This window comes from Cariama cristata, unplaced genomic scaffold (assembly GCF_000690535.1).
Source record: "Cariama cristata isolate BGI_N322 unplaced genomic scaffold, ASM69053v1 scaffold29301, whole genome shotgun sequence".
Lineage (NCBI taxonomy): Eukaryota > Metazoa > Chordata > Aves > Cariamiformes > Cariamidae > Cariama > Cariama cristata.
In genome coordinates this window covers 327-12,400 of record NW_009601458.1, presented here as the reverse complement: position 1 = coordinate 12,400, position 12,074 = coordinate 327, and the positions used below count along the sequence as shown (strand labels likewise).

At 49.4% G+C, this 12,074-nt stretch overlaps 1 protein-coding gene across 2 annotated transcripts in view; it reads right to left on the bottom strand.

The window, feature by feature from the left end:
• Positions 1–368: 368 nt before the first annotated feature.
• VAMP4 (vesicle-associated membrane protein 4) overlaps positions 369–12,074 on the bottom strand; it is an 11,922-nt gene continuing 216 nt past the window's right edge. The window contains exons 2-7 of one of the 2 annotated variants that reach the window (XM_009710472.1): positions 10,249–10,295; positions 9,843–9,893; positions 2,540–2,640; positions 1,866–1,942; positions 1,630–1,681; positions 369–566 (exon numbers count right to left, since the gene is read on the bottom strand). In XM_009710472.1, the coding sequence (XP_009708774.1) occupies positions 538–566; positions 1,630–1,681; positions 1,866–1,942; positions 2,540–2,640; positions 9,843–9,893; positions 10,249–10,295 (357 nt within the window). In that variant the 3' untranslated portion in view covers positions 369–537. Of the gene's footprint in view, positions 567–1,629; positions 1,682–1,865; positions 1,946–2,539; positions 2,641–9,842; positions 9,894–10,248; positions 10,296–12,074 lie in introns of both variants that reach the window. The other variant, XM_009710471.1, reaches the window with a different exon arrangement.

The window sequence follows — 12,074 nt, the reverse complement described above, 5'->3', positions numbered from 1 at the left end:
TATTTCTTTTTTTCTCTTTTTTTTTTTTTTCTGAACAAGAGAAACAACACCCTCGCAGTTCTCCACAGAAGGGTCAGTTCCCTGTAACATAACGGTACGTTTCCCTTCAGACATTTTTCCCCTCCTTTGCTTTGATGAAAGGACAGAGTCCCCTCTGCCTTTCACAGCAGGCAGCAAGGAACTGCTCTAACAGTATTATTATTAATATTACAACTCAGCCATATATACAGATAGACCGTAGTGCCAAGTAGCCAGCTCCAAACTAGAGACCCAGAATTCCACAAAACAAGCAGTTTGGGAACTGAATCTTCTGTTACTAAAAAATTTAAAAAAGTCTGACAGCAGGAGCAGGTACTCGACCAAAAAAAAGGGTCATTTGGCAGTTCTCAAAATGCTCTGTTAGAACTGGCTACTTGCCTCTGCCTCCTCACTCCTTGAAGAAAAACAACTTCAAAGCTATATACAGATATGTCACTTAAATTACACAGCAGTTTGGTTATCCCAGAGCCAGCTCCACCGAAGCCTCCAGCTGCCACATCAGGTATGGTACTTCAGGACTATGGGTACTGGAAAACACAAAGAAACAAGGTCTCAGCCACACACCTTTGTGTGCACCACCCACCTCTGCCAGAGAGATCCTCCCCGTTTTTGTAGTGACAAACACCAAGCAGCTGTGAGCGAAAGTGTTTCCAAGCTCAAGCTAACGCAATCTGCTGCCTGCACACATGCTAGACAACATTTCCTGCCACCTTCATCTCCTTCCAGCTTCCCAAAATTAAACCAGATGGGATTTTCCATCAATCTTTCTCTCTACAACACTCCCAACCCTGCTGCCAGCTCTGCCTCTTCCGCTGCAGGGCTGTGTGTCAGCAGGACAACAGGCTGTGAGGATTTTGCCGAAGTAACAAGAACAGTTACAGAACTGTCCCCAGCCATGGTCGGTGGAAGGAAAACCTGCCAGAGCCAGTGGCACAGAAGAGCTGCACTGCCGTGCTGGGCTGTTTGGATCCCTGGAACACACCATCCTGCAGGCAGAGGGCTGAATTACTTCTGCCTGGAAGAAACATGCTCTGGTCGTTATTACCTGTTTGGCAGGAAAAGTAATCTCTGCTCTGGGGAGCTCCAGAGAGACCAGGAAGGGCAGAGGGCAGGGGAAGACACCAATGGCAAAGTCACAACTGCTTGCTGAAAATTAAGCAGGCCAGCAGCTTAGGGGAGGAGCGTTTGCAGGGAGCAGGCTCGTTGCCAGATGGTTGATATATGCGGAGAGGCCTTTGGAAGACACTGCTCTGGTCTGAAACTCTCCCATCTAATCCCAACGGCCTCCAGATCAGTCAGTGCCAACCCTGGATTGATACAGCATCAGCAGGGCAATGTTGGCTTTCTTTGGCCACAGTCAGTAGGACTTGGTTTGAGCCTGCTCCTCTGTGTGCACATTTAAGCCTTGCAGAAGAGGAGCACAGAGCAGTCTACAGGCACCACTTCTGATGGCTTAAGGCAGAATGAGGCCCAACGGAATGGCTCAGGTGCTTTCCCCCAGGGACAACAGCACCACGGTGTCACTCACAGTGTGGAGTACCACGAATATTTCGATGCCGGACGTGGCTGGGGTGACCTGGACCTACTCACCGATGATCACAAGGAGGAGAATGACTGCCACCAGTGCTATGATCGCCTTCATCTGTAAGAGGAGCACAGAGGCACGTTACACGGGGTGCCACGTGTAGCTGCTTTGACCTGAAAGGAGGCCTTTGCCTTCCAGCATCTTTTCAGCTAGAAAGCAGAGCTTTTCCATCCCCTCCCAGGGGCAGGCAGGTCACCACCCTTCCACAAACCCACCCCTGCCTGTTCCTGTTCTTGCTCACCTTGCAGCCTCGCCACCACATCTGTCTCCGAAGCTGCTTGGCTCTGTTGCTAAAAGCTGTTGCATTGTCTGATAACTCTTCTGTTCAAGAAAAGAAAAGAAAAGAAAAGGGGCGATTCAGCAGCGCATACACAGTCAGAGCACCCACTCATTCTACTAACTCCACTAAGTTTTAGGCAATAAACTCGGCATTAGGGGAAAAGACCCAACCACAGCATGATTCACCAAAGCCACAGCAGATGCCAATGTGACGCCCTGCGCTAGAGCACACACAGACCTGCCGAGTCCCACTGAGCCCCCTTTGTACTGGCTGCCCACTAAGGACAGGAATTTGCTCTGCAAGCCAGCAAGCGAGCAGACAGCTGAAATGCTCAGGGCCGTTGGGAGACAGACCAATCTACCTTTGCTTGAAGGACCAACTAGATCACAGTACCCAAATGCCTCCAAACTAACACCTCTGCGCAGAGCAGAAGGCAGCAAAGGTGGAAAGAGGAGAACGTCAGCAAAAAAATCAGATCTGCAGCCCAAGGCTGGGAAACACCACTCCCAGGAAGGACAGAAATAGAAGCCCAGGTCTGTCACTAGGCATTTTCTGAACTGAAATCAGGTAACCTGGCGCAGCAACAGGGAAGAGACGTGGGGAACAGGCCAGCAGAGCTGCATTTAGCATTGCACCTGATTTATCCTGTAGGTCATCCAGCCGCTCGCCTCTTTCAATCACCTTCGTGATGTTCTCCTGCATAACGTCGATGACTTCGTCCACCTGGTTCTGGACACTGGAGCAGAGCAAAGGCAGTGTGAGGAGCAGAAGCGAGCACCACCGGCTTTGCATTGCAGCACTGGCCCTCACTCAGAGCTGCCCAGGCTGGCATGATCTGAGAGCTCACGGACAAAAATCAAAGGGGACAACAGTGGAGGGAGGTTGAGGGGATGCCGAGAAAGCTAGAGGCACGGCATCACTTGGGGTGGGTCTCTGGCAATCCCAGGAAGGGCGAGGGAACATGAGGGGCTCAAAGAGAGCACTGGGAATTCAGCAGAAGTGGGGCACCCTCCGTAACACCTTTAACACACAAACGCAGTAAGAAGAGGCACTAGTTGCTGTTGGTGGGCTCCTCTGCTGTAGAAGAGCTCACAAAGGGTAAAAAAAAAAACCCAAAACCGAACACCACACCTTATCTTTCCAGATTTCATAGAACCTCGCACCACACTTTTGCTAAATAACTTGGGGTGAAATCAAAGCAAGGTGCACTCCTCACTCTGGGAACTGAGTTGCTAAATGAAACCCACTCTGGCAGGGGCATCAAGAGGACAGTAAAGAAAAGGCTGATACAAACTAAACCAAGTTTTTATAATCCATCTCCTCATAGGTTACGCAACTCCGTGGGTAGTCGCTTCAGTGAACAGTAGCCTAAATCACACCCGCAGGGTTATTATAAATGCATTTATTCACTCCATAAAAAAAGCCACATTGGTAAGAGAGAAAAAAACTCCTGCTGGAAAAATACTGCTACATTCTGGTTTGTATTTTGGAGCTAATACACTTTTATTTTCCTGGAGATAGAAATAAGAAATTTCTTGGGGCCCTAGGGAGACAGTACATTGTTTGAGACATACCGTTCCCAGAAAGTAAATGGCAACAGCAATGTCTCGGAGGCAACGCTACACACAGGGCAACAAAACAGAAATCGCTCCAGGCCACTCGCTCTGCATAAGTCTGAGGTTTGACGGCTTAGGTTGCCTTGATTAAAAACATTAAAGCACTTTAAACATATCAAAATGCACCCACCATTTGCTAAATCTGCAGCACAAATAGGCCACTTCAGCAGCTCTCCACATGACCAAACACACACCCCCCTCCTATTAACAGTGCGGCACTGGTGTCTCCAAGGGAAAGAAGGATTGCCAGCACCTCATCTTTAGCACCTGCGTAGCACCCACACTATCCTGCTCCCCAAATTATCCAGTCACATCATCTTCCTCTTTGGACTCACACAAAACCCTCTCCTCCCCACTGCCATCTCACACATGCAGAAGCTCAAAGACATTATTTGCCAAATGAAGGTTTTTACAGCAGCACCAGACCCAACTCCACCACTCGGAGAGCCATCATCCAGCACCTAAGCTCAGGGCACTTGGTACGATGAGGACAGCCTATCCTCCACCGTGGTGTGGGAAACTGGGGCCAAGAGGGACTCAGAGCAACTTGCCCAAGGCCGGTCAACAGGGCACTGCAGAACCAGGAACAGGGCTCTGTCCTAGCCACCATGCCTCTGATTAATTAATCAAAGACATAGGTTCATATTGACCTATTTCTCCTGTCTCCCTACCAGCTATGTGCCACTCACTGAGCAGACACTCGCACAGAGATGTACACGTGAGGAGCAGCTACAAGAAGCAATAGTGGTCACAGTGGAAAAGCACATACCTTGCTCACATTTACTTATCGTTCCAAAAACAGGCAAGGAAAGTCATTGAAAGAAAAGGCTTTTTTTCTCCCCAAAAAGCTCTAGAAAGAGCTCCAGATCTTTGAATATGAAAGTGCTTCCCATCTTAGCATTTCAGGTCAGGCTCTGTAGCACCACTGCAGTGCGGCTTCCAGAGCTCAAACAGCCAGGCAACCCCTCTGAAGCCAAGTTCTGACTCAACAGCCCTCATATGGCACATACTGGACTCCAGCAACACACATAAAAACTTGCTTTATTTAGGACACGGCGAGAAAGGAATCTGCCTTCCCTGTGCTGCATCAGAGTCCGTGGGAGCAGCATCTCTCTGAACCCACCTACACCATGTGGTGGCAGCTTCTGCCTTCCACATCAACAGCAGCCACCTGCCAGGTTCCTTATCTGGAGAGGAAAAGCATAGATTTTTTCAGCAGGAACCTGCCCCATGCCCACGAGCCTGTTCTGATCCACCATTTGTTTTACAAGGTACGAGGCGAGTGGCAGAGCTGCCACTGTTGGGAAAGCACAGAAGGTGGCACTGAGGATGCAGACAGATGCTGCCCAGAAAACACGTGGTGGTACCCTGCGGAGCAAAGTATCCCTCCCACGCAGGACATGCACAGCCCTGTGGCCCTTTCTCGGGGCAGCAGGTGAGCAGGTGAGGACGTAGCATGCTCTGCGAGGGGGTTTTCTTACCTCCGCACAACGGACAATTCCCAGCTCAGAGCTGCCAGCAACGCTGCTATAGCTTGGGGCAAGAGAGGAAAAGCAGAAACAGCTGCTATCCCAGATGAGCCAACTTGGCAAAAACACTAAGGCCTTAAACATCAGTTTCACAGGCAGAAGACTACATTTGCAGTATGTAAAGGTTTCTAAAATCATTTTCTGGCTTCAAAATAAAGAGATTTCCTCCCACAACACATTTGTAACCAAGTTATCTTGGTACAACTAACAAGCGGGAGCATACAAGGATACAATGCATCTAGGAACATGCAGCGCAAAGCAACGCCACCCGTATCCCCACCAGTACAGGTCAGAGCCTGGAGAGATGCTGCTGCAGTCTCAGGGCACCTCAAAGTGTTGAAGGCAAAGGAGGCAGGTGTGTAACTTCAAGCTGCTCTGGTGCATACCAGCATTTGGGAGACCTATGGAGCACAGACCCCTGCTGTCCAAGTTGCATCTCAGCATCCCACCTCTTTTCACTTGAGCTGCTGGCAAAATGCTGCGTGCCTTTGCTACCTGCCCATGGCCCGGGCACGCCGTTAGCTGTTCCCAAGAGAACAAAACGTTTCACAGATGGAGAATGGAGGCACAGAGAAATCAAGGCTTAAACTCTTGCAAATGTTGAGGTGTTTAACTCCCATGGAAAACAGACACATTCGAGCATCCCAGTACCTTTTGGTATCTGATGTAAAAGAGAACTCTGGGGAAAAAAACAGCAAAGAAGAGACCAAGCCATGGAATGAAACTTTGATTTCCACACAGTGCCTTAACCAGACCTTAAGCCAGTCCTTGCTTTCTGCTCTTTCACACCCATCACTGCTGCAAGGGATGCCTCTCCAGGAAGGGGCTGAAAGATGCCCAGCCTATGCATTAGCCCTGCAGTTTCAGAACAAATTAAAAAATTCCCACTAGTCTGGCAAGCTTGAGGTTGGAAACTCAAGTCGCACCAAGAAGAAAATATTTTCTTGTTTTATTTGGCAAGAGAGAATGAATCCTCTAATACAAAGTGTATTTCCTGTTACGGAGCTATTGGCTTTTGACACATGCATTTCATGTGCTTCACTCCTGCCAGATTTCCAAGAGAAATAAAGTAGAATAAATACCTGCCAGGAAAGGGAGGAAGACAAAAGCATAAAATATGTCTCCCATGACCCTCCTTCTTACTAATTACTGCAAATATGATGCTTTTAACAAGGACAGCAAGTGTACACCATCAAAGCAACAAGAGACCCAACAGTGCTTAGCTTGGTTTAGACTCCTCTTTTCTTGTGCTTTACCAGGTCTGGAGTGGGAGGAATAAGCCTTTCCATTTTGGCCGCAGTGTGTTACTGAAAAACTCCCTGGGCTGGTCACGGTGTTGGGCTAACAACAGTGCTGGATTTTTCAGACGCCGTAAACAGGCCGTGCACGCACCATGGGATGTGCTGCTCAAGGCTGCTTCTTGTCTCCAAACTGGCTGTTTACAGCCAGCATGACACACTTCTATTTTCCACCCCAGCGATATTAATAGTGCTGTGTATTTTCGTGCAAATTACACACAAACACCCCTCGTTGTGGCAGTAACCCAGGGAAGAGGGAACGGGACGGAGAGCCAAGCCAGATGGACGGTGCAAAGGCAGAAGGCCAGCATGGTGCAGTGCTCCCCGAGGCACGGCTCTCTGCAGAGGGGCTGCCTGGCAGAAAGCCCTGCTGTACTCAACAATGGGGGATCAGTGCTGAACTGCGCCACAAACCCCTGGGTTTAAGTTACTGCTTCATCCCAACTGTGAGGAAGACAGCAGTCTATGCCCCCCTGAAGCCTTTCAGTCCTTGAAAGGATCATACCCAACAATAATGCCTGACACCATGGTCTCAGTTATCACCTTCAAATGAAAGCCTGGACTATGGCTGGGGTCCACTGCACAACCAGTCACCTGCGATGAGCCGCCAGGCCCTGGGAAGCTGCAATCAACTCTTGCCTTCAAACCATTCCCCAAACCCTCCCCCTGCTTGGGATGTAACTTGGGGCTTGCAGCCAGACAGAGCCACTGGGGTTGAGCCCCAGGGCTAGGGATGCTGGCCACCCTCAGCAACGCAATGGGGGAACCACAGAGACCAAGACCTGGCTCCTGGGGAGCCACAGCAGTGTGCTGAGCCTCATCGCCAGCACGAGCAGGAACCCCAATCCAGCAGCACAGTTGCCTGAAAGCAGAAATAGCAGTGAAGGAAGTCAAACAGCACAGAAAAAGGGGTGATTTTAGTAGCATTTTTGAAAAAGATGACCTCTGATGAAAGGCTCCTATTCTAAATAAAAGAAACTTCGGTGGAAGACGAACGTCCCCTCTTCCCCCAAAAAGGCACTAAGAGCTCTCATGACACACATTCAGGACTTCTCACAAAGCCTGGAAGCAAAGGCAGAGAAGAGAGATCAGCTCTCCCTTACCTGTTCTTTGTAACTTTGGGGAAAAGAATAAAAGCCTGTTAAAAGCTACCTTTCGGCTCCAGCGCACTCCAGGGACAGGGAGGTCTCAGAGGGAGCCCAGGGGATCCCATGCAGTCACTTAATTACTGGAGGAACATCCAGCCTAACCAGGCAGCTCTCGGGACAACAGAGCCTGAACTTCCAGACACATCAGGACAAAACACAGCACACAGAAGGGACTGTGACGCTTCCTCCTGCTGCTATCGCTGCCTCTAACTCGTCTCTTCCCCCTACGAGGTTTGCAGTGTTCCCCACCATCGCTCTCTGCAGCTGAGCCAGCCTTGAGGGTCTCTGCTGCCAAACTCTCCACCCTGATCCAAGCCCCTTCACTGCCAAGGACAACTAGGAAAAGTTTACAGTCTTGCCCCTCACAGTCAACATGTTCTGCGTCTTTGCTCCCATAATCACATCACTTTTTCCTCTACCCAATCCTGCATCCAGTTTCCTTTTACGCCTGTCTTCACACCTCATTCCTCCAGCCCCATACAGCTACAGTCTCTCTAGCTTTGCCCAGCTATGCCTCAGCTCTCCAAATCCTCAAATTCCTCCTTAAAATGTCTTTTCCTTACAGTGTTTCAGCAGTAACCCAATCCTCCTTTTCCTCCTCTGGTTGAAACCAGAGCGAACTGCATCATTATGAGACCAGGCATCAATCCATCCAGCATATGGGCTGGTCTGATCAGAAACTTAATAATAAGCTCCATGACAAGAAGTGATGACTGCATACTGTAAATGCTTATTAAACAAAGCAATCAACATTGATGACACCAGAAAATAGATACTATTTTATAATAGATGCTCCAGATACTAGATAGATGTAGCCACTTGCTACCCCCAAGGGACATGTTCCCCAGGTCCACGAGACAGGGAATCTCCGGCAACGGGCGAGCCTCACGTGTGTTGGGCATTAGTCACATCACACCTATGAACCCACCAGCTCCTGGGTCATTTCTTCTTTCATTTTTCTTCCCCTTCACAGCTGTGGTGCTATCCTCTACCTAAGCTCCCACTCCCTTCTGCCTGGCCAGGACAGCATGAAGAGCTGAGTTCCTGATTTCCCCCGCCATGCAGGGAAAGCAGAAGACACTCTGTAATTCCTTTCCAGCAGAGGAGGACAAAGAGGTAGACGTCACCCCCCTCCACCTTTTTATGGGGTGGGACCCCACTCACAACCAGTTGTCATCCTTCTCATTCACTCCAGATCAGCCTGGCCCTGCCCTAGAAGAGAGGCTTTATCCACACTGGTTTAACTTGAAGGAGCAGTGCACCTCTACTAACAGCATCCTCACACCCTGGAGAGAGCAGGGACCCTCTGAAAACTCAGGGCACTGAACAACCCGCTGCTTCTTGTGTAACTCAAGCGCACTTTGCCTCTCAAGGTAACATGGGAAGCAGGCACACAAACGAGCACTGCCTAACGCTGACGTTGGCAATGAGTCATCTCAGAGCTGCGCTGGCTTCTTCCCGGCATGAAAAAAATCCCTAACGAAGAGCAACACTCAGGCTGCACACAAGACAACCCAGTCTGAGTAACGCCCGGTCATCAGTCCCCGTGCAGATCTCTGTTTTGGCTCCGTGAGGGTCAGCAAAGGAAACAGGGCAACGCAAACCAGGGATCTGTGAATATCCTCCTCCCTTCCTATTAAGTACCACCATTGCATCCCTCGTGGGAAAGGGCAGGACAAACTGGAGCCTAGAACAAGCATCATCCAGGAAATGACTCGACAGGAGAAGGATCCAGAGTGTTCACTCCTTGCCCTAATCGTCAGTGATCCTTCTCCAACTATAATGGTTTCCTGTTTTCCAGCTGCTTTGACCCCACTGAGTCACTGGTCATCTCCAGGTCACCTATACCAGGTTTTTATCTGGAGGAAGCCAGAGGACCAGCTGCTGCCCAAAAAACATGGTCCTGATGTGTTCCTGACCACTTGTTTTCTTGAAACATTAAGGAGAAAGTTATAGGATGAAGAAAAAAAAAAAGCAATGAAACAATAAAAAATGGTGCTAGCAAAGGTTCAAATTCAGGGTTAATGCTCTAGAAAAACAGCCTCATAAAAGCATGGAACGGGTCATCACCAGAATACAGCAAGGGCTTTAGAAACTCCATTAAGCTACTGTGATACAATCCTATCCCTTCACCTCTGTCAATGCACAATTTCTTGATAGCTTGAATCAAATTTGAGATTTCCCTTAGCTGTGGACATGTAAGATAGGAATTGTCAATTAGAAGAAAGCAAGCAGAAGCCGTGTTCATGTTCAAAACTACACAGAAATACTCCAGTAAGACAGCAGCAAGAACTCGCAGTGCCAGAATAAAATATTATCTGTGTGACACTGAGGAACAACAACTTACTGCCTGATCTTGTCATTCCTGGGTCCAAATCTTGGTCCAGAAGGCCCTCTCCTGCAGGCAGAAAAGAGAACAATCAGGATGGAAGATACAATGAAAACACATTTATAAACCAGACTCAAAAATATGCAAGAGAGAATCAACGCCTTGTGGACAGAAGACTGTTCTCATACCTCCCATGTCTTAGGATACATGGGACACTCCACCCTTATAAAGGCCACACCTATTAAGTCTTAATTCGTGCTTGATGCCAAGGTTCTGGGAGATCATCTCAAAAGAATCAAAGGTTTTGATTCCCAAGCTCCCACCTCTGTGGCAGGGATCAGCTTTTGGTATTTGAGACCTGCGGTCTCAGAGATGTAGACAGTTAAGACATCACGTTCCCTACAGTAACTGTTCAGAAACTCACAAGAAAAAGTCTTCCTCTTCATCCGAATCTTCCTCCAACAGGTTCCTCTGTGAACATACAAAAAAACCAAACCACGTCGTCAATAAGCAACCATCCTTTCACACACACATTTCCAGACTTCATAGGATGCAGTCAGCAACCTCCAACCCCAGGTTACATGCCAGCCCTCCTTTGGAGCACATCGACGGCACTTTTTAAGCATCTGGAGTTGTGATGTTTCACTCCACTTGTGATCAGGGCCGAGCTGGATGTCTCTGGCTGCTGTTATCACCTCGGCAGCGTTTGCTAACTCTGTAAAGCACAGACCAACGCACAGCTCTGCAACTCTGACTAGGGACAGCTCGACCCTCTGCCACTGAGCCAAACCGGATTTGTACCAATGGCCAGTTGCCTGCGCAGGTTCAGATCCCAATTCTAAGGATCTGTACAACTCCCTAGGACACAGAAGCAGCCAGTGCATCAGCCCTGCCTTGGAAAGCAGCAGGCAGAGCCCCTGCGCAGACCAGCTGTGGAAGAAAAGCCCTCTCTGCTCAAAGGACGATCCTCCACACTGCACTCGGTCAATGGCAGCTGCTCAAGAACATCAGCATTGCCCACAGCCGCCCTGGGGTATCCCATCCATGTGGGAAGTCGGATCCACTCCCAGTTTGGAGGATGTGGTGTCTCCAGCAGGTGTAAGAAGGACGACTGCAAGGAAACACGCTGGGCTCCCCGCACAGCACGTCTAGAGGGGTCGGCCCCTCCAAACTCCCGACTCAGGCAAAGCCTACAGCCAGGCTGGAAAGCAGAGTGGTCTCTTTGTGCCAAAGGGCTCCTCCTGGGCTCAGATTTCCTGTTCCACTACACCCATCAGACAATCCAAAGGCTGATTTTTAAGAGCAACCCCACAATCCTACTTAAGCCCGAAAGCTTCGGACAAAGACGCTACTGGAGTTCATTTCTCATATCAGGGCAGCACAAGTTTTCCAACTGAGCTGAAGGCTCCCAGTAACATTTACTTAGGGTCAAAAATAATCAAGAGGGGGACACGGCAAGCTAAACACGTGGACCTAGGAACACACTGGATGGTCCTTACGGTACCAACAGCTGCTACTTCCCTTGTGCATAAATTCAGGCTCCCACCTGCAAGCACAGTGCTCTTATTTTGAAGCTCACCTACATTTCCATCCTTGTCACATTTGCTCAATCAAATTAAGCAACCTGCAAGACCATGCAATAGTTTCAGCCAGTGCGTCCCTCAAGGGATGAGCAAACCACTCTTGGCAACGTGGGATCCTCGTCTCACTGACAGCTATCGTGAGCTGCAGCAACATTTTAGGCTACGGTCTAAACTCAGTGTTAACACTGCATGACCCCAGGATAAACACATTAGGTTAAATCCACTTTGTCTAAAACAGGCAACTGCACCACTTTGACCCGTATTCAGAGCCTGAAATGTCAGGGGACTTTGGAGACAGGAGAAAAATTCATCTATAAAGCGTAGGGTAACTTCACGCGAGTCCCTCAGCCAGCGACGTGGGGAGGAGAGCCGCGACGTGCCCCAGCCAAGCTCTGCGGAGAAGCAGGAGGCTGGAGCACACGGGAATCTCACGGCCATAGACTAAAGGAACTCAAACAGGTTCTCAAAACAGCCGTATCTCCTAATAACATTTGTTTTAAAATACACAGGTCAGGTTTGCGGCGTGGGCAGTCCCCTCGCTAACTGAATGTCGCTATCAACAGCGATGCGGGCTTCTGGGCCCCTTGGGCAAGGGGCGCCCAGCCTTACCTCGCACCGGCCCAGGGCGATGCCGGGGCCGTGGGGTGCCCAAGGCGTGTTAATGACA